Genomic DNA, 23,825 nt, shown 5'->3' with positions numbered 1-23,825 from the left:
CCGGTAGTATCCCCATCACATTTCTCTTCCAACTTCATGCCTTTCTTATTTATTTATTTACCTACAGAGTGGCTCATATACCCATGGGTATGGAATCATCTATTGGGTATAGATGAATTACCAGTGGCCAACCCCAAAAGGACAGTGACTGCCTCGTCCAGCAATCATCAACTGGCAATAACTCTTCAGCTAGGGGTGGGACCTCATGAGTTCATTCACCCCTCCATTCTGGAATTTAAAAATAGATTTATTTATTTTTATTTATTTCTGTTTTATGTGTATGGTATTTTACCTGCCTGTATATTAGTGTACCACATGCACTCCTGGTGGCTGTGTAGGCTAATAAAGGGTGTCAGATCCCCTGGACCTGGAGTTACAGGTAGATGTAAGCTACCGTACCAGTGCTGGGAATTGAACCCATGTCTTCTGGAAGAGCAGCCAGTGCACTTAAACACTGAACCATCTCTCCAACCATTCATGCTTGAAATTTTATCATTGTCTTTATGTATTCTAATTTTAATGCTAGTTTGTGTTATATGATTAAAATATGATTTATTTTTGACTAATATATATTACTACATATGCTAATAAGACATGGCTAGAACACAAATGGGGATCAATATAAACATTGGAAAACAATAATACCTCCTTTTACTAAATCACTAATTGCCTAGTATGTGCTACAGAACTCAATACTTCAGCTCTATCCAAATCATAGTAATTTTTTTAATTTTTTTTATTATTTTTAATTGATATAATACGCCTCATTTGAAGATATTTACCTTAACCAATCATATTATTAAGCACTTTACTTAGGGGCTGAGGATATATTTGACTTCCCAGCACTGAAAAATCAAGCAAGCAAAAACTAATGTGGAAATTACTTAACTTCTTTGATATCAGCTCTATTGGGTTTCAATAAATAGCTATATATATCCTCATTGTTCACTCAAATACAAACATTCACACACACACACACACACACACACACACACCTTCATATATATATATATATATATATATATATATATATATATATATATATCCATCAACATACACATACCCACATGTACATCCACTTAAACACCTCAAATTTATGTAGAATGATTTAAAATACATATTGCAATGTAATTATAGACAAAAGAACGTTTTAACACTTGACCGCTCTGGAATACATTTATTTATTTGCCACATATTTTGTTGACCAAGTTTCCAACTGGCAGAGTAGTACACACAAATTTTATTCTTATGAAACTGAAACAGAGTAGGACTCATGGAAAGCCTACTAGGATTTTTGATAATCATATGCTACAAGCATTCACATCACACTGAAAGTACATTTTGCAAGGTTTGCGAGTAAGCAAAATTTTCTTCTTTTGGACATTTACAATCCACCTGAACCTTCCCTAAAATGTGCATTTGTTGAATTTAGCCAGTGCAGAGCCTGAATCATTTTGATTTGCTGTTGACATTATGAAAAGGATATATGCCCTCCAGTCAGAACATGTAGATTCCCTATTTTTTTTTCTGATGAAGTGATCAAATACAATTATAATCTGCTTAATCTCAAAGGATGTTTGTAATTGCCTATTTAAATCCATTTTTGTTCTAATCTCTGCATTCCTTGGAACTGCTAAGTTTTTAAACTCCTCTGCATGACGATTCTTAACAATAAAACTAACCAAGGACAGGTCGCGGCTCCACTACCTGGAGGCCTCCCAAACAGTTCAAGCTAATCAACGCCTCACTTATCCAGAGGGCCTGGTCCAGTTCCATGGGGGCTCCTCAGCTATTGGTTCATGGTTCATGTGTTTCCACTAGTTTGGCTATTTGTCCCTGTGCTTTTTCCAATCATGGTCTCAATATCTCTCACTCATAAAATCCCTCCTCTCTCTCACCAATTGGGACTGGACCTGCCTAGGCTGAGTCTACCAGGCTGGGCTGACTCCCCAGGGGAGACCTTGCCTTGGAGGAGGTGGGAATGGAGGGTGGATTGTGGGAGGAGGGCCGTTTGTGGGAGGAGGGAGAACGAGGGAATCTGTGACTGATATGTGAAATTAAGTCAATTATAAAATAAAGATATTTAAAAAAAAATAAAACTAACCACCCAGACCTTATTACTACTATCCTCCTTGCCATTATCAAAGCACCTACTAGCTCCTGGTGAGATGCCTGTTTGCTTCCATTTCTTTTCAAGTCAGCTTGGAATTGGCTGTGTGGATTCATTGGTGATATAGTCTTGCCATTTTTTGTGGTTACTGATCTAGATTTACCTGTGAGCATAGTCATTGCACTTGTGGAAGAAAGAAGGGTGTTTATAGTTAGCTTTCTTTTCCCCTATGGCCTTGAACAGACTTTTCTTCTTAATGGCAAAAGTGGTTTGAGTACATGATTGCATGAGCTCTCCAAGCCCAGGGAAAGTATGGTCCCTTCTCTCTTTTGCACCTGACCTCTTTCAATTTAGCATTGATGAGAAGGGAGACTGTGTTAGCTGGAAGGTATATTTTTCAGACAGGTTTCATTAGGGGACTAAGGATCACTCTTTCTTTTGTTGTCACTCAAAATAACAAGTATGGGGAATTTCATTCAAAATAGTCAGGGCTTTTTACTAAGAGGGCTTTTGTGCAAAAGATATAAGATGTCAGTGTTATAAATGATGTAAACAGGTTTAGGCAAAAGATAGGAGGAAATTCGTACAGAAACTGTTGGGTTTTTTCCCTGTCTGCTTAGTAATATACTTTGTGAACTACATTAAATACTAGGAAGAATTTTCAAGCCAATTGATTATGGGAAGGGAACATTTTCTTTTAATTAACATGAGTGTGTCATAATTAGCAATGCATATGGGCTAAAGGATGTAGTCCTGTCTTTTGTGAAAGTCCTTCAACTTCATATTTAATCAAAACTTGATCAAATATTTTTTGCTCCATTTTCTACTGGAAAAATCAACTAGAAAACCAGTTAATATCAGGCTCAGCAGTTTAGACTGGCTAATATAACAAAATGTGAGAGTAGCACACATCTCACACAAAGTAAAATAATGGAATTTATGTTTTAATTAAAATTATAATGGTCTGTTTCCATTTAATATTCATTTTCAGGAAGGAATATAACATTTATTTCCCATGCTCATAAATGTATGTACACATTGTGAGCTATTGAAAGCTGTTACCATAAATACCAATTACATGAAAAATATATTTCTAAATAAGCTTCATTTTATTGATGAAACTGAAGCAGAAAAATTTGAGCACTGTGTTGGACCAGCCTTCACACAACAATACTTATATATTTCATAGTTAAATATTGCTCTTTACCAGGCAACTAGATTTGTTCTGAATTTCCATCCATAAGAAGGCCATTTGAGGCATTATATAAAAAAGTAAGAGAAGGGAAAGGAGAAGACAAACTTGGGAGGACATTAGCCTGGCATTAAGGTGATGGTGATAGGCCTCTGACAACACTGTGGACAACAATGTACCTATCTGCATAGATGTCATCAATTCCAAAACTAAGGAGTTCTTAATTAAGTATGTTGTCATGTGTCAAAGAATAAAACTAGCACAGCTTTTAATCTATCGGAAGTATAGAATGAAAATATGTACGGAATATCATATATGAAATGAAGAATACAAAGGTTAGAGATTTTCTATGCCATTAAGAATCAGTTTTAGAAGAACAAATAGTTACAAATTGTTCCAAGCCAAGTTACTGAGCCCAAAGAAGTCTCTAGTAGTGAAGGAGTCAAACTTGTAAGTGTTCACAAAATCTTTATGTGTTTTATCATGAGGAGGACAGTCAGCAACAGTCTGTTCTTGAGAACTAGTGGCCTAGTCTAGGCCCTCAGCCACTAGGGTTAGCTCTGAAATATTCACTTCTCACAGCAACATAATGTATTACTGGCTCTTTTGTGGGAGCTAGAAACAGTGATTTCCAAGTTGCAGTTTTGCCACTGACTTATACTTTTAACACTAATCTTTACAATATATTTCAGACATGATTAGGAAGACACATTCTGTGGAGACAGTGAAGGACTTTTATTTTAGAAATTGTGTATTTGTCTTTGAACCAACTACTGCAAGATATTCCTCATTAAAAGGAAGTATAGCCATTCTGTATTTTCAACACCAACTTCTTGCAACTTATCTCATTGGGTTACTGAAGGAAACATTTGGGATTAACTCCAAGTCCCTGTTATCTTTTTAAAAGTATTATTATTAGCTTTTCTGAGATAGGGTCCCACTATATGGCTAGTTGCCCTGGAACTTGATTTGTAGCACATGTTGTATTTGAACTCACAGAGATTTGCCTTCTTCTGCCTCCCTGGTGCTGGGATTGAAAGCTTGTGCTACCACACTCAGCCCTACTACCATTTGATATGATTAAAATGATGCATTGTATAGTATATTTCTTACTGTTTTCATCTTCTCAAGGTAGAATTGATTTTTAGGCCTAGTAGCAAAGTGGAAGCATCCCCTTTGCCCTCTCTCAGGTCCCAGCCACATAACTAAGAAGCTCTAGAATTTCATTGATAAGACTGGTGGATATCTGCTCCTTCTACTTCCAAGTGTTCTTGTAGCATTTAAATCCCATGTCATAAATGGCAAAGTCATTGGAGTAAAATTGTGAGAAAAGTATCAAGTGCTCCATAATTAATAAAAGTGATTCTGGTCTTATTAATCTGGTGATGACAATATCCTACTGGGACCATAGGGGCATAGTACAATAGGGAGGTTAAGTGCCTTATTCTAGGTAGAGGATCTTTCTGGGGACAGTCCTCCCAGAGATCTATAAGAAGACATCTTTACTGTTTTACTCTAGGGTATCTTAAACTCACTAAGCATTTTAGAGAGTGTGTGGTTTATAAAACCTCTTGCCTTAGAAGCTTGCCTTTTAAGTCAAGTGTCTGTGATATGTCAGGTAACAGATCAGACATGGCATGAAACAAAGAATACTGAGAAGGAGATTGGCATTGAGAGACATCTGAGAAGAAAAAGAGTCTAGAGAGAGTGGAAGAGGAATTGGTACTTCCCAGGGCAGTAGCAAGCTTAAGCCAACTAGGCAACAAGAGAAGAGATACCAAACAGGAAGAAGTCTGTGCTGAAACCCCTGAATCTGTCTCCAGAGTAGCTGAGGTGTCTTACCATGCCTTGTGTTTTCTCATGGAATCTTATGGGCTCTCCTGACAATCAGCTGAACTCCATCTCCAAACCAGTTCTAGAAACACAATGCAAGACTCCTGCACAAAGATCACCCAGTGGAAATACACAACTTACTCCACCTAAGATCAGTAACGAATATAATTCATTATTGGGAAGCTTTGACTTTGGTATATAGACTATTGAAGACCAATTTATTAAGTTCCTTATGGGTAGCTGTCAGCCAGTCATTCATTGTCTTGGTGGAGACCAGAGTCTTAGGGTTCAGTGTATGCTGAACTTGTTTCCCTTGTTCCCATTGTTAACAAATGATCTCTAAAGGCAAAAAATATCCAAGCATGTTTCCCCCACCTATTAGGTTGTCTGATTGGACCAGCTCTGTGTGATAGCAGAAAAGTCAATGTGGATTCAAAACTGCACAACAAATTAAAATGTCACACAAATATTGATGTTTTCAAGATGCAATATCCCATTAGCAAACACTAGTTAGCCTCCCCAGCACCTTTCACAGTGACATCTCACTAGGTACCATGGTGAGGCAGAATTCACTGTCTTTATATTTTCTTTTTCTTTGAAACTGAATGTTAAGTATCTATCTGTCTATCAATATGACATAAAACCAGGAGTACTCTTTTAGGCAATGATGCAGGGTACTATTAGTAGTGGAGTTGGGGAACCTGGGAGTGTGATGTAAGGATCAGATACAAGGATGGTACAATGATATATGTGTACAGAAATGTCATAATTAAAACAATTGTTTTGTATGCAAACTAAAAATTGAATTATTAAAGCCATTAAATAGCCTCAAAAAAGAATTTAAAGTGTTATTCATCTTGTTATTGCTGTGTGCTGAGCATCAGTATTCATAGATGTAAATGGAAGAGGTATGGTAGCTAAATGTTGGCATACACATTGAAAGAAGAGATGCAGGGAAAATTTGACTAACCCAATTCCTGGTACAGAGTACATTTTCAGTAAGTTGTATTCATAACTAGCACTGCCATTATGGATTAAACTTGGCTTCTAGAAAAAGTCATCAATATAGTCTGTCATCACCCAAATTTTTGGTTAAGACAGAAGCATCATGTTTCTGAACCTCATTAGTAATCTTTAGGGCACATCAAATGGAAGACTCATGTATTTTGGTAATTATTGGTGCAAATAAAGGCATCAAGCATGTTTTACACTGAACTCCCTTCTTATTAGGTGTTTAACAAGGACTCTTCAGGAATAATTGCTTACAGAAAGCTTAAAGGGAAATGGGTGAAAACAAAGAGAGGCTAGAAATATGGCTTGCAAAGTAAAGTACTTGATATACAAGCATAAGAACCTGAGTTTGGATCTATGGGACCTTCATAAAAAGTTGGGGACTATAGCACACAGTATGTGCCAGTAACCCCAGTGTTTGGGCAACTGTGTAGTGGTTGGGGCACAGATAGGTAGAGAGATTCCCTAGAGCCTCCTGCTCAGGCTAGCCAGTCTAGCTAAATAAATGAGCTTCAGGTTTAATGAGAGACCCTGTCTTCAAAAATAAGGTAGAGAGCAATGCAGGCCACCCAGTGTCAATCTCTGACCCCCACATATGCACACATGGGTTTCACACACCCACATTCATGTATGCACTCACACACATAGACCCTAACTCAAAAGCTTAAGTTTTACCATATGAAGTAAAAAATGACATATAGCAGCCAACTTTTTGTTATTAAAGAAGGTGGAGAAAATACTTATGGAAAATCCATATTTGAATTAGGAGTCGCCAGCCAGACACAGAGGAAGCAAGATGACAAGGCAAAACTGAGAAAAGGTACACGTGGCTAAACATAGATAAGAATTATGGGTTAAATTAAGTATAAGAGCTATTCAGTAATAAGAGCTATTCAGTAATAAACCTGAACTAAGGACCAAGCAGTTGTAATTAATATAAGCCTCTATGTGCTTACTTGGGGGATGCAAGTGGGAGAGATTTGTCCTGACCACCGGCCTGCTGGGACACAGGAAAACTTCTGACAACAATTAAGATCTTGCATTAATTTTTCCTACATCAAATTAGGAGTTTGTATCATAGCAAATTACTTCAAACAATATAAATTTGTTATTTTACAGTTCTGGAGGTCAAAACTCAGTCATGAGCCTCACGAGGCAAAGATGAAGACATGAGTTGCAATCCTTTCTGAAGACTACAAGGGAGATAGTTTCCTGCTAATTTGTATTATTGGCATTATTCACTATCTACAGTTTTCTTGGTGGCTCTAAACTGAGGGTGATTCCAAGCTTTTAGAGGCTGCTACATCCTTCATCTTCAAAGCCAGCAGATCACATCCTTCTCATACTTTATCAGCCTCACCTATTCTTCTGCAGTCTTCTTTCCCTTGTAAGGATGGTTGTGATCATACCTGACCCATCTGGATAACCTGGCATAATCTTTTATCTCAAGATCTTTAATTTATTGATACATGCAAAATCCCTTTGAATACTTAAGTTAACATATTCACTGACTCCAGAGATAAGGGTGTGTATGTCATTGGGAGTCAGTTATTTTGCCAACCACAGACCTCTTCAGTCATTCATAGCTTTGAAAAGTATAGTGTAAAATAAGTGGTTCATGAAAATGAATGAGTATATATGTGTGGATCCCACTTCATTTCAAACACAGGTACCAGCTAGCGAGATAAATATTGTGTACATACATATTGTATCATTGAAGCTATATCATAGATGACACAGATCACAAGTGGACAGTAACTGACTGCTTATCAATAGTATCAGAGTATTTTCAAAGAATATACTCAATATTTTGTTGCTCATGATAATATTAGCAGATAAGGTATTTTGTCTCTTAGTGGTGAAAATGGGCTGTCCCATTTTCTCTTGCTCTTCCTTGATAGCCTTTTCACTGGACAAATGGATTAGGATAGGGAGTCTGGAAGACACACAGGAAGATTCAAACTTCTTGAAATGGACAGAAAGTGATTTGTTCTCATGCCTCTGGCTAGAAAAGGTCCAGGTTACAGAATCACTTAGCATAGTGAAGAAAATGTGTTCCTATAGTTCTCAAACACAGAGTTTTATAATCCAGAATTTATAAAAAGAAATTATAAAGTAAAATTTGAGGCAAAGAGAGGAAAGATCAGGTAGAGATCTCTTCACAGTTTAATTATGAACAGAAATATAAAAGTACTCTAAATTATCTGGTTGACAGACATGTGGCCCTTATAAAATTAGGAAAGGATCATGTTAAAATTTGCAAGTCTCAACTAAAAGAAAGAATTTAATGCAAGTCTATCCTGAAACTTATCTGATGCTACATGTCATTGTCAAGTTCTGGGTCTTTTGGTATTTATTCCCAATATCAGTATCTCAAGGATTTTCTTGTCAAAATATTTTATTTATCTCATTACATAACTGTTACAAACTCCACTACAGATAGTGATCCTTGGTAATCTAGTCTAGTATAAACACTGTCTTTAAATACTTCAATACTTGTGAGATGATGCTTTACAAAGTTGTTATACAAAAAAAGATTAAGATGCAAATCTTTGACAGTCGTAATGAAAAATCAGTCTACCATTGTGGTCCTTGAAAGTAACAATATTTTAGTTAATATTTGTTACACAAATAAATTATAATTTTGCTGTTAATACATTTAAGGTTTTTATAGTTACGCTTCACTTATGTTTTGATACTCATTACATTGTTTTGGTAAGAAGTGTTAATGTTTTTTAAAAGTTGAAATCATGTATTGTTTAATTTTTATACTTCAAATCCTTCAACATTAAATATATGATGCTAAAAGTATTTCTATTTATGTTTCTCAATACAAAGATATTACCTATTCTAGAATCCAGAATTTCCTTTTTGATGTCTACATTCTTTGATTAAGCAAACTGGTCAATCTGAAAGCTGTTAATCTGAGTCAATGAACAGCCTAAGTCATAAAACAGTCCTTCAAGAATACATATTTTAGTAGTCTAGGGTTTAATAAGAATTATATGAGTGATAAAATGCTGTTGAAAGCAGATCGTCTTTGACCTGTCTTAAGCAGAAGATTGAATGGAATCAATGCATTCTCATATTTTCTCCTATAACTAGTACATACTCTCCCTTAAAATCTCCTATACACTTTAATTGTAAAATGATTAGAACCTTTGAGTGAGAAGATACCTTAAACATCATCCAACCCTACTCCATACCCATACTTGCAATCTTACTATCACAGTCTTCATGGCCGTTTTGCTGCCTTGTCACTGACTTGCAGAGAATATTTCACATCAACATTTTGGGGGAAAAAAACTTAAAAATGTAGAAGGGAAATATTCCCAATTAAATGTGTAGATTACTGTTCCTATATTATCTTGGAGAGTATTCTGCATGTCACCCCCTTTCCCAGAAGATAGACCTTCAGTTTGCTCAAATATTGTCATTCATTTTATGATCCACTCACCTTTCTTCCCCCAAATCTCTTTCCATCAAATAGTCTCAGTTTCTTCTATATTGTTTCCAGCCTCTTGTTTTTCTTGCATCTACTCATTAATTATGGTGTCACAAATCAATCCCAGTTGTTTCTGGAAACATTTAGTCAATACAACCATAAATATATTCTTGTCTAGAATACAACTTCTCCCAGCCCTCTCGAGATATTTAGACCAGAGACAACTCTTTCTAAAGAAGTCATTTTAATGCTCTCCCAATTCCACGCCCAGTGACCTGCTATGATCTCTCTCTCCTGTGCCTTGAATTCCCTTCTAGTCAAGCTGAAGTTGTAAAGACAAAATGAATGAGCTTGGAATTAAAATGAGGCTTTGCTTCATTAAGTAAAGCTGACTCACTGATGAATACAGTAGCAAAGCTGATCTATGAAAAGATTGAACAGTTGACTTTGAATTTGTTACAAATGTGTATCCTTTGAGAAGTTACATTCCATTAGAGTTTAAGTCATAGTCACTTCAGAATGTGAAGTAATTAATTTCATATACTAAAGGATAGTGATCTTTTTGGAACCACTTAGAGATGTAGTCTATTTAAATATAAGAGTAAATGGTGTGTGGGAAATAATTTTAATGTAGCCTTGGTAAATGAAGATATATATTATGCATTAATCCTTCCTGTCCTATGTGGAATCGAGTATTACATTGGTTGGATTTATTCACAGTCACTTTAATATGCATTTTGAAAATAAATGGCATATGAAAATAAATGTAGTAGAAGTGGGAATTTAGCTAACTAGATGGCAGTTTTAGACAAATAACTAAAATTGAAATATAGTAATGCTTTGCTGACTTGAAAGTTCCAAAGTTGATTCTAGAGAAGAATAAGGGCATGAACCAATTATTCTAATATTGATATTTGTTCCACTCTTGAAGACTTGTATGTCAAGACAAGTATTTCAGTCTTGGCTTCATTTTTCTTCCTGGGAACAGTCCCAGCCAGCACCATTGGAAGTAAGCCTAGACTCAGTTATATTTGTTTCAATACTTAGCAGACTGGGTGCAGGGGTTTCTATCCATGTGCATAATCTCTTAATTATGATTCTGAAACTAACTAGTTAAGAAATTCTAGATCTTTCTTTAAGTTTGAGGCAAATTCATTTGATGACATCCTTGACCTAAACTAATGTAAAGCACACTTTGAAGGTTACTGCAGTAACATTAAGTTTCATTAAGGTATTTTATGGGATATATATATATATATATATTTACCATATTAATTTTGAGGTTTTAAAAATCTGCATACCACAATGCATTTGTCCTCAGAATGGCTTTGGATAAAGAACGCTTACATTAATCACACACATTCCCATACTTTTCTACTAAATCTGTGAAGCTTTCATTCTGAGTTAGTTTTGGAATAAATTAATTCTACTAAGTAAAATATCTATGCCTTGTGTGTATCATGTTAGTGCTTTTATCTTGAGGGCATAAACTCAGTGGTAACTTTGTTTCTTACAGAAATTTCACAAAAATAATATAGTAAATGGGAAATCTATCCAGAAATATCCCAAATTAAATCCACAACCCATTTTAAGTTGATAATATCAGGATGACCCACTTCTTACAAGAAGCCACAAATGTATGCATGTATGAATGAATATTAGGAAACAGCCTTTCATTGGTAAATAATAATCTTCGATCCAAATTGTATTTTTATCCACCACCCAGTATTCTCAGCATTTCCAATGTGTTAAGTTATAATTGAAACTTTGTTTGAGGGATATTGAGACCAAATTGTAGCTGGAGTTTTCTCTGGTCCTACCTGGGCCTGCAGGGACTCAGACTCAAGTAAACACACAGAGGTTTATATTAATTAAAACTGCTTGGCCATTAGCTCAGGCTAACTACTGACCAGCTCTTACACTTAAACTCATCTCATTTCTGTTAATCTACATGTTGCCATGTTCTGTGGCTTTACCTATGTGCCATTACATGCTGCTCCCTGGATGGCAGGTTGGCATCTCCTGACTCAGCCTTCCTCTTCCCAGAATTCTCCTTGTCTGCTTATCCTACCTATACTTCCTGCCTTGCTACTGGCCAATCAGCATTTTATTTATCAACTAATCAGAGCAACACATATTTACAGCATATAGAACATCCCACAGCACCAAATTTGTTTAATCTCTGGATTAGTCTCACTTAGATATACTTTTTCTTATTTATTTATTTATTTATTTATTTATTTATTTATTTATTTATTTATTTATTTTATTATGTATACAGTGTTCTGGCTGCGTGTTTGCCTGCAGGCCAGAAGAGGACCAGATCTCATTACAGATGGTTGTGAGCCACCATGTGGTTGCTGGGAATTGAACTCAGGACCTCTGGAAGAACAGCCAGTGCTCTTAACTGCTGAGCCATCTCTCCAGCTCTTAGATATACTCTCTTAATCTTTATTTAGTAACTTAAGATAAAAAATTAATTGATTCAATTCAAAGGGTATTTTGCATAAGTATGGAGTCATTGCTGGCACCGAAAGGGAGTTCTGTAAAGAAATGCAGAGAAATACAAACACCAACATACAGTCTTCCTCCCCTTTCCTTGTAAGATAAATATACACACATCTCCCCAAGAGATCTAGTCCCCTATTTCTTGTGCTTTACTCTAATGTCTTGGTATATTTGGCAGAGATGTGCTTGTGGATAGCATTTACTTGGTAGCTAGCAATTTAAGATGAGTCTTTGCTCCATGAAAGAAAATATCTACCTAGGACATTAAAGGACCAGCCTTCAGGGATTGAAGTTTTAAGTGGTGAAAAGGGTTCTCTGTGTTGAATAGTGGCTGATGAAGAACCCATGCTGCCATAAAAGAATCTCATTTCTTCCCTAGTAGCAGGGAAGGAAATCTTCATCCCAGTGATGAGAGCTACATTGTTGGAGAAGAGGCTCTGCAGAGGGTGTTGGATGGTGCATGAACGTCTATAGTTTCAGGCAAGGAATAAAGGTCTATGCTTCTAGTAACCTGCATAAGAGAATTCTTGAAATGTCTTTATCTTAGGTTTGAAGATGAGACCAGAGAATTAGGTGGCCTCCAAGGTCAGGGCATGGCCACTTGTTTGAACTTTTTGCCTCGCATTTGAGGAATGTTAAGTGAGAAAGCCAAGAAAATTGCAGTAGTGTCTGACTTGAGAAGCAAGGGGGTGGTGTGGCAAACAAAAGGAGGGAACAGACTTAGTATCACAGGGAAAATGCACTAGCCCCAAGCCTATCCTTACTTTGAGTTCAATTGACCTCCAAAGGAAGACAGAGTTGAAGAGATTCACTGAGATGAAAACCCTCGTCAAAGTTTGTTTTTGTTTTGCAGTTGTTGTTGTTGTTGTTTTTGTTTTTATGGTTTTTTTCCTGTACAGTTCATAATAGAATGAAGAGCAGAACTAGTCTAAAGAAAAAATAGACAAAGACAGAAAAACAATGTTGTGCTCCAGAATGCTGCAAGACTGTATCATATGGTGTAGTGCACAGAGAGTAAATGATTGGTAAAGAAGAGTTGAATCCCAACAAAGGCAGAGTAGTAAATGGTATAACTTTTCAAATACTTTGTTCAGCTTTACAAATTTAGAAATCAATCATTGGAAATAGTTGTTCCCTTAGGATCTTACCTCCTTCATAAAATTTCAAATTCTTTACAAAAATGATAGTGAAGAACACAAGGAAGTACATTTTCTCATTTCCTTACTCCTGAACTCAACAGACTGAAATTCAGGTCCATACCTGAGACCCTTGGAATAACATGGACTAAGCACAGCTCCTTTGACAGAGATAGGGCACCATGATGCCAAGTGCTAGCCTCTACTGTGAGGTCTATACACATCTTTCCTTGACCCTGGACCTTATTTTCCTCCAATAAAAGGATAATTGAAGTTATCACTTATTAGAAATATGACTATACTGGACTATACTCCAAGAACTTAGGTGTGGAGGGAAGAGAGGAACAAAAATGAAAAAGTAACTGAAACCAATAAATGAACAATTAAACATCTAATTCTCAGCTTCCAGTCTGTATCCATAAGGTATGAAATCTTTGCTGAAAGTTTTCATGTGGAATATGAAAGTGAGGAGGCTTTCCTGGAAGAAAAGAAACTGTGCTGAGACAAGGTGCTTGGTTCTAATCAAACCTTTGACATTGGTCTCATCACTGGTCTCCTGGAGCCCTATATTTTGTATCTGTCAGACGGGGATCCTATATTCTACTCTGCCTGCAGCTCACAGATAATAAGTCTTTGTGTGGAATGGGGCTGTTTCTTTCTAGTCTGAGTCTAGATGAGGCAATAAATGATGTCATTTTTCTTTCAGCCCACTCTTGGCCACACCACGGCCTCCACCTGCAGTGCAAGCAAATGGGGGGTCAGGAAGCTCCAGTGAGTCAGAGAGTAGTTCAGAATCGGATTCAGACACTGAAAGCAGCACTACCGACAGTGAATCTAATGAGGCTCCTCGAGTGGCCACTCCAGAGGTAAGTGAAGTTGTCAAGACCCCAACATTCATCTATGTCCTGATATATAAGGTAGCATGCCACATATTACCAGTCTAAGTCCTTTAGTAGAGTAACTACTTCAGAAAACTAGCCAGAGACTTGATAGGATTGTTTCTCTAAAACATATATCTGTATATGTCCTAACATACATAGATTCCTTCTGTGTGGCTCAATCTGCATTGTACACATTGCTTGCTGCATGACTGATTTTCTGTGGCAGTCACTTAGCTAGTTTTAGCCTCAAGCCTCATCCCACAAAAAAAAAAAAACTAGTACATTAATGATGAAGCTTACAACTAATGTTTTAAGTGAACCAACAAAGCCATTCATGACCCATTTTGATCGGAAGATGCCTACCCTTAAGTCTATTTTAAAGTCATTAAAATGATAAATGGATACTAAACAAGGAAGGCTTGAGAAATTGCCTTTCCATAAAGGTAAAACAGCACTCAAGCAGTCCCATGCTCCTTATTGCAATTCCCACCATGTGTCTGATAATGATAAGTCATGAAATGTTTAGCCTAGCACCACAAAACACCAGAACAAAAACTTTGAAATAGAAGAATTATTTTTTTCCCTTTCCATCCTCTATGAGTTGAAGATAAGTGCTCTGGTTCCCTGAGCCTGCATATGGTACAACAACTAAATTCATCTCATGGCTCTTTATACATTTCTTTTTCAATAACCAGAAAGGAATAATAGAAGGCAGTAGTCATTTTCTTGCTGTTAAAAATCGCAAATGATGTGCTGAACACTTGACTTATATTTTCTCATTTCTTCTTCCTAACAACCTGATACTGTACTCTCTCTCACTATAGTCCGTTTTATAGGTGACAATGTATGTTTATGAGAAGTTACACCAAAACTACCCCAAGCTCTCAGAGTTATACAGTAGTAAAGCTCGGCCTGCAACCCAGCTCAGTATGCTGCCAGAGCTAGCTTTAAGCCCTGGAGCTACACTGCTAAAAACAGCAACTCATATAGTTTCCTTCCTACTTATCTGCTATTGTCTTCTACAGGCATGGATAACAGCTACTTAATTCTTTTTAATTCTGCCATCCTCTATTTTCTGATGCCATATGCTTGGTGGCTTTCAGAAGAGGTCTTCTAATAAAAATGATGGCTTTTCAGACTTTGTTGACTCACCAAGAACTTACCCTCTCTGAGGAGTGGAGGGGTGGTGGGATTAGAGGAGATGGGGGAGTAGGAAAAGGGGAGGGAGGGGAACTTGGGATTGGTATGTAAAATGAAAAAACTTTTTTAAAAAATAAATAATGTTTAAAAAATGATGGCTTTTTATTTAAACTGGTAGACTTCAGAGTTGAATATAAAGAGCCTGAATTGAATATACCATTTCTATTGCTTAATAGTGAATGTTAGGGGGCTGGAGAGATGGCTCAGAGGTTAAGAGCACTGACTGCTCTTCCACTGGTCCTGAGTTCAATTCCCAGCAACCACAGGCTGGCTCACAACCATCTGTAATAAGAGCTGGTGCCCTCTTCTGGCTTGCAGAGGTAACTGCAGGAAGAACACTGAATGCATAATAAATAAATAAATCTTTTTAAAAATAGTGAATGCTAAAGTCTACATATACATCCCCCCAAAAAAATGATTATTGCTCATGCATTTAGGAAAGTGTATTGGCTTGAGGGAGTCAATTTTTTTAATCCTTTAGGAAAAACACAAAGACATTACTGTTTTCAATGAATTACAGCATTGTGTAGTAGACCCTGGTATTTGTGAGGATGGAAAGCTTTTCCTTCTGAACATGCTTCAAACGCACTTAGATTTCCTTTCAGGATAAGATACCATTACCTCTGTCTCTTGGTGACAGGGTGACCGATAATTCTTAGCAAAATACTTTAGGAACAGAGTTCTCTTTCAGGAACCCTGGGCTACAGTCAGAAGCATCCCCTTGTGAAGAACCCTTTACTTCTTGGCTAGAGCAGAGAAGGTTTTCAAAGGGACAATAGAAACTGGTGCTAAAAAAAACCAGACTGTTGGTTTGTAGCTGGATGGCTTTTATCTAGTCCGATACAAGGGGAAAACAAATAACTCTAATTTTCACTGAAAGTATGTTCTCAATGTCTCTCTCCCCCACCCCGTGTGTGTGTGGGGTGTGTGTGTGTGTGTGTGTGTGTGTGTGTGTGTGTGTGTGTGTGTCACTGATTGTCACTTAACACCCAAGGTTTACAAGGTCTCAGGTAGCTCAAAATAGCCTCAAACTCAAACTTGATATGTAATTAAAAATATCCTTGAACATTGGACCCTCTTCTATGTCTACAACCACACCTGGTTTATATGGGTCTAAGAACAAAACCCAGGGCTTCATGCATGCTAGGCAAGTATTCTATTAATTACATTCCCAGCCCACATCATCCAACATTTTATTAGCAAATAGTCACTATACAAAAAGTCCCCCTAAAGTATTACACATGTGAAATTCATCCTTATTACTGTTTCTCAATCTGCAGCCTGAGCCACCCTCCACAAACAAATGGCAGCTAGACAAATGGCTAAACAAAGTCACATCCCAGAATAAGTCATTTATTTGTGGCCAAAATGAGACACCTATGAAGACCATTTCTCTGCCTCCTCCAATAATACAACCAGTGGAAGTCCAGGTCAAAGTGAAACCAAACCCCAGCCAGGCTGTGGATGGACCCAAAGAAAGACCTCTCCTCAGCCTCATTAGGGAGAAGGCACGACCAAGGCCCAATCAAAAAACCCCAGAAACAAAGGCTTTGAAGCATAAGTTGTCAACATCAGTTGATACAGTTTCTCAAAGGACAATTGGGAAGAAACAGCTCAAAAAAGTTGAGAAAAACACCAGCTTTGAGGAGTTTACCTGGCCCAAACCAAATATTACCAGCAGCACTCCCAAAGAAAAAGAAAGTGTAGAGTTTCCTGATCCACCTCGAAGCCGTAATAAAACCACTGCCCATAAACCAGTTCCTAGGAAAGAACCAAGGCCTCATGCCCCTTTGGCCACTGAGAAGAAGAAGTTTAGGGGGCCTGGGAAGATTGTGCCAAAGTCCCGGGAATTCATTGAAACAGATTCATCTACATCTGACTCCAACACAGACCAAGAAGAGACCCTGCAGATCAAAGTACTGCCTCCTTGCATTGCTCTTGGAAATAACACTTCTAAATCCAAGGATACTTCTAATGCTAGCCTGACCCTTAGCACCTTGACCACCACCACCACCAGCAGCAGCAGCAGCAGCAGCAGCAGCAGCAGCAGCAGCTTATCCAGCAGCAATGAGCAGACAGTTTTTTCACCTCCTCTTGCCATGCAAACTGAGCTTTTGTCCCCTCTAAGGGATCACGAAAATCCAAAAAACCTCTGGGTGAAGATTGACCTTGACTTACTTTCAAGAGTACCTGGCCAAAACACAATCCCAGCAACACCTGCCAAGACAGAGCACAAGGAGACTGCCTCAAAACCCAAGCGTCAAACTGCTGCCACCGCTGTGGAAAAACTAGGCCCTAAGGGCAAGCGTAAGCATAAGGTGAGTTGACCAGTGGAGTCTGTCAGGTGGTTGTGAGCAGAGTCTAACTTCATCTGTAGTGTTTTTTGGGGGTGGGCAATGGCAGGGTATCACAAGCTTTGGTAAAGGAAATGACATTTTTTAAGAGGAATGAAATGTTTGGCATATGACAACAGTGTTAGGAATGATCAGGTTGTGATGGTAGCCATTGGCAAAGATAGCTGTTAAGGACTATGAGAAATTGTGACATATAGGAAATAAGAATACAAAGAAGCCTCTTTCCCAAGGTAGCCAGTCCCAGGAGTCAGCTCCTTAAATTGCTCCTAATGCAAGTAGTTCCCACTCTAGCATCATCAGGGTGCCTATCTGCACACGATGGCCAAGTACATCTTCTACATTCATTCATGTCTTTGACACATATTAATGCACTCATGAGTCAGCTATCCTGGGGTATCCTGACATCTACCATAGCCTTTAGATAGCCTGTTAGGATTACTGGCCTATTTGTAAGGATTACTCTGTGAAAATCTCATCTAAACATGTTTTGGTATAAATTCTAGGCTTGCATAGGGTCACCATAGGGGGAAATTCAGAGTGACTTTTACCAATTAAAATATGTCTAGACATATGAGTTTATAGCTAATAAACTCTTTCTATTTACCTCTATATCTTGGGTTAATTTTTTAGAATCATGTTCTCTTGTCATGATGTTTTGCTAATAGTGTTCCTCAAAGCACCATAGTAGGTAGAAATGCAACTCCTATTCCTTTGACTATTCCCTCTGTTTCTTTCTGGGAGGGAGTATCTTGAGAATGGCCATTGTTCATGTTGTTTAGTGAAGAAAAGCTTACCTATAGACAATAGTGACTTATTAAGTGGGGTGCTCTGAGAGTCTTCATTCCCTTGTAATTAGAGGGTTAAAAAGTAGAAGAGACTGGAGGTGACTAAAATGAAGTAAATATCAGAAGAGAGGGGGATGAGAACAAGGAGCATTAGGATACAGGGGAAAAATAGAAGAAAAGCATCTGGAATCATGGGTAGACTGAAAAGTGCTGAAGAAAGGAAACTGCTAGGTGAAGAGGGAGTTTTAAGAGACTGAGTGTGATCACAAAAGGAAATGAATCCTTGGGACACTGGGGAACACTAGGAGACAGGAAAGTACTAAGAAGTCAAAGTCTGGTAGGAGACTGTAGAGTGAAGACAAAAGAGCACTTATGACTCTGGGGAGCATGAATATAATAGGGTATTAGAAGACCACAGAGCACTAGGACTTATATAACATTAGATTTGGCAAACACTAGGGGACAAGAGATCAATTGCACATTACATAGTGCTGGAAACCTAAGGGGAACTAGAAATTAGCAGCAAGACCCTGGGATAGGGTAGAATATTGGCAAGTCCCAGAACAATGGGAAACCCTAAGACACTAAAGCTCTACAAAACAGAGGAGTGCTAGGAAACTAAAGACACTAGCAGATAGGTAAGTACATGTAAAAGGGATTGAGGAAACCAAGGAACTGTAGAAGACTGAGGAGTGATAGTGTATATGGGGGTCAGAAGAGACAGGGAGTGCTAGGAGACATGGAGTGCTAGGAGACAGGGGAGTGCTCAGGGACAGGGAGTGCTAAGGGACAGGGAGTGTTAGGCAACAGGGGAGTACTTAGATACAGGGAGTGACAGGAGACTAAGTAGTTCAGAGACAAGAAGCCTGGGTTATTTGGAACACCATGCATCTAGAGATAAATTTGAGGGTATAAGCACTTTGAGCCCAGAAAGCAGTATACTGAAAAACAGTTGTAGAGTGAAGCACAATGAGGCTAGTGTGCTTGGATGAAAGAAAATAATTGGAGATTGGGCATTTTAGACAGTCTGTAAGTCAAAAGAACTCTAGGAGATTGGTAAGCCCTATGAGACTGGAGACTACTAGAAGACTGATAGATAGACAGATACAAAATACTGGGAATACATTAAAGTGCTAGTAGACCAAATGGTATTTGGATGGTGAGAAACACTATTCCACTGGAATGCACTATACTATTGAACAGTGACAGACTAGAGAGTACTAGGAGGCAGGCAAAACATGTGTGAGTGCTAGGATACAGAGTTACTCTAGGAGACTATACATCCCGGGGAAAAAAGGAAACACTAGGGATATAGGGATAGGTTGGAGACAAGAACTTGGAAAGTGGGGTGTGCAAAGAAATAGAGTGCTAACATTTTTTTGCAATGTTTGCAGGCTAGGGATAACTAGGAGATAGGGGTCCCCAAGCCGCAACAAAACAATAGAGTGAAAATGTGTCTTTGCAATGAACACATTTAAGAATGAAAGACATTTTATACATGGTCCATTTCCTTGCATATTGTTGATTTTATAGACAGCCTTTATAGGTCACCCACAAGCATCACGCTGTTTAAACAGGATTTGTACTGTGTTGAGATTACAATGTTCATTACCTAATTATCACTCTGTTAAGGCACCATGGATGAAAGGAGTATATGAAAATTGTAAATTCTCTTCACTTTCATTATGAGGTTCCTGTGCTACACAATCTTTAATCAGAGATTTACATTGAAGTTTAACCCTCAAATATGCCAACCTCTTGGTAGGACTAGACTAGGGAAGGTTGATTACATTTCTGTCTGATAAAAAGTACTCATTTAACTCCCCAACCTAATCTAGAAGCTAAAATAGAAGTAAACTATCTTTCTCGTTTTCTTAATGTGTGAAACATGCTCGTTTGAATGTGTGGTGTATTTCAAGATCTGTGTATTATTTTCCCCTGTAAAAGCCAGCAGAAGCTGCAGAGAAAATCCCTGAGAAGAAGCAACGCCTGGAGGACAACACTACTATCTGCTTGCTTCCTCCTTGCATTTCACCAGCCCCACCCCATAAACCTCCCAACACTAGAGAGTAAGTTTTCCCTGTTTCAAGTTGGCCCTTTTATGTATGTTTTCACTTTTTAAAAAGTAATGTTCGAACACATTAGGGGCTTTTTGTCCCATTAGAATATTTGACTAGAACCAAGAATGATTTTGCACCAAACAAAAAATTTTAAAAAGTGAATTAAAAAGAGAAAATATCAGAATAACACATATCATCTTAATCAGCTCAATCTGCTTTTGGCCAGGGTTCACTTCTGATGAGGACTAGACAATTTCCCTTGATCTAAATAGGATGCTTCATTGAATGCCATTTCCTAATATTAATACAAAGCTTGAAGACCAGTACTTGCATCCTGACTCTAAAAAGACCAGGAGAATGACATGCTTGGGAAATTGCTCTGCCCCATGGAGGGCTGTGTTAAGAAAGCCTGGTAGGGATGGGTATGTTGATTCTAATCAACTAGCCCCTCCTCTCCCTTCTTTCTCTTTGGCAAGTTTCCAAGATCAAGCAGGAGGCTTCCTTGTCCTTTTCGCAGTCAAAGAACATCATCCTTCTCCAGAGAAGGCTAACCCTCTGTGTCTAGCAAGCATTGTGACCAAGTTCCTTCTGTTTTATAAATACCACTTAACTAACAATCATGTCAGCTACTCAAGACATTCTGTCTGTGTAATTATTGTAATAAATTCATTCAACATTGGAGATTACTCCCATCAAAGCCCAGTTTGGGAGTCTATTAGTAGCCCAAAGCAGAGAGGCAATCTGGACAACTGCTGCTAACAATTGATCTCACAGATTACTATTTAACATCAGTGTTACAGTATCAATCTGCCACAGATGAGATGTTGGGAAGAAGTTATTAGCTTGCATGGGTCTAGTGTCTTGTTTTAATGAAAGGTAGAAACAGACTCTCTTCCGCTAATCCTGCTCTGCATAATAACATTTGATCCTTAATATGCCTACTCCTCACTCTGAAAATCAGTTATTATTTGTGACATATTATGTACTCTCTGGTAGAGTTTGTCTCTACAATATCCATTAACATAGTTTTCAGAAAAAGAAACCCAGTGAAGCAACATGATTCAGTTTTGCTCAGATCAACCAGGTATATAAGGAAGCATGGATCTTGATGGTCAAATATAATCATTCCTAGTCTTTCTTCCAGAATAAAATGGCATAGTAGTGGTACAATATTTTCTCAGTTCCCAGGCTGGGCCAAGTTTGGAGTACCTACAGTTAAAAGATGGAGCCCAGGGCAGTAGAAAAGAGCCACACTTTCAATGCCTTACTTAGCAACCTATTGAGTTGTTGCTCTGTTTTATAGAAGAGTCAAAATCAAGAGTAAAGTAACTCTCAATTAAGAAATGGTCTTTTTACAGCACAGACTTTGTATGCACTCTACTTTTCCAGTAAATGAGAAATTACTATTTCCCTGGAAGCAATATTTATCATTCAGATAGGGCCTTCAACATGGTCTTAGGTTTGTCAACAGCATCAAGTCCTTGGAATTGAGGAAAGATGAGACAAATTGGTGTCTTAAGGGTCTTCTTTTAGAAATCATTTTGTGTAGTAGCAAGGTTTATGTAGATGAATTTCTAAACAGTCTTATTAAATAAAAAAATGGAACCTTAGAGAGATCAGGGAAATAGGGAAAGCCACCATTCAACCTTACCTCACCAACTCTGCAGCTTCCAAATGTGAGTTACTTCCTCTCTACCTACATCTATATGCCTTGGTGTGGAATTAAGACATGTGCCACCACACCTGGCTCTGTTTCCAGTGAAGTCCTGAACACACAGAGATCCTGCCTGCTAGGTGATAGGATTAAGGGCGTGTGCTACCACTGCCTGACTTCTTTGTTTACTTAAAATGGCTTGCTATTTTATCTGATCTCCAGGCAGGCTTTATTTATTAAAGTACAAATAAAATATCACCACAGGTTTCTCCAGTCTGCAAAGCCCCACAGTCCTGTGGCCTGTTCATAGAATAATCATTCAGAAGCTTATTATTATTTATAACTGCTTAGCCATTAGCTCAGTCTTCTTACTAAATATCTCTTACACTTAAATAAACCCATAATTCTTATCTATGTTTAGCCACGCTTGGTACCTTTACTCAGTTCTGCCTTGTCATCTTGCTTCTTCTGTATCTGGCTGGTGACTTCTGACTGAGCCCTTCCTCTTCCCAGAATTCTCCTCATCCACTCACCCTTCCTATACTTCCTTCCGGGCCACTGGCCAATCAGCGTTTTAATTATCAACCAACCAGACCAACACACATTCACAACATATAGAATGACATCCCACAGCACTCTTGCAAGCTTTATTTGTTCCTTTGTTCTTTGGCCCTTCACTCTGGATCCTTAGAAACTCCTAAGAGAAAAATTTTCACTTTTCTAAATAAACATGCTGCACATAGAAAAGATGCTATATTTGATTGTGAGAACTGGAGTTACCCCATCAACCTAAAGAATGTTCTTTTGAATATCTCACCACATTTAGAATTTGACAAAGCCATGGTGATGTTCTTTCTTCCTGATCTACTGTCCTTTCCTATCCTATTTAAAGAAGGACAAAAATATGAAAGAAATCATTTTGTGCTTGAAAACAAACACAGTGAGCTTTCTTAGAAAAAGTCCCATGGATGTCTTTTGACAATGAGATTATTAAATATCCAACAGTTCTAGTTTTCTGCTGGGTAGATGAAAAGGGGACTAAGGCACAGAATGGACTGTTTCTCCATTTATCAGGTCAGTTGCAGATGGGAAAGTGCTGACATACAATTTAAGATCAATTACCTCTCAGAAACAGCTCTTCACCTTGAAGCCCCTACTACCTTCTCAGCCAGCTCAAGTGGAGGGGGTCGGTTACAAATAATGAATCACTTCCTGTAGAGGTCACAACAATGGTTTACTTGTATGTGTATACATACACATGTATCTCCAAAGTTCAGGTACCACTGTAATTATTATACTTTTTGTGTTCTATTGTTGATGGGATTTCTTCATGGATAAGAATCCTGATCTTCAGCTAGAGAGGTTACTAAGTGGTCCAGAGCAGTTGTTGCTCTTGAGGAAGATCTGGATTTGGTTCCCAGAGCCCACATGGTGGCTCACAACCTCCTGTAACTCTAGTTCCAGGTACTCCAACACCCTCTTCTGACCTCCTTGGGCACCAGCACACGTATAAATAAATGGAAAAATACTGATACACATAAAATAAATCTAAAACAAAAATCTTGATCGATTTGTTTACTATATCATTTTATCTGGCATCACAACTGTGTTAAAATGGCTGACATTTCAAAGAAAATTTTAAAATAATAGAAAGTA

The 23,825-nt window shown here is 37.9% G+C and overlaps 1 protein-coding gene across 4 annotated transcripts in view; it reads left to right on the top strand.

Annotated features, from left to right (window-relative positions):
* Aff2 (ALF transcription elongation factor 2) overlaps window positions 1-23,825 on the top strand; it is a 578,922-nt gene that overhangs the window by 516,670 nt on the left and 38,427 nt on the right. For all 4 annotated transcript variants that reach the window (XM_042268758.2, XM_042268755.2, XM_042268756.2 and 1 more), the window contains exons 9-11: window positions 13,942-14,101; window positions 16,597-17,634; window positions 20,403-20,524. In XM_042268758.2, the coding sequence (XP_042124692.1) occupies window positions 13,942-14,101; window positions 16,597-17,634; window positions 20,403-20,524 (1,320 nt within the window). The remainder of the gene's footprint in view (window positions 1-13,941; window positions 14,102-16,596; window positions 17,635-20,402; window positions 20,525-23,825) is intronic.

The sequence above is a fragment of the Peromyscus maniculatus genome, chromosome X (assembly GCF_049852395.1).
Source record: "Peromyscus maniculatus bairdii isolate BWxNUB_F1_BW_parent chromosome X, HU_Pman_BW_mat_3.1, whole genome shotgun sequence".
Classification (NCBI taxonomy): Eukaryota; Metazoa; Chordata; class Mammalia; order Rodentia; family Cricetidae; genus Peromyscus; species Peromyscus maniculatus.
This window is presented reverse-complemented; position numbering and strand designations above follow the sequence as displayed.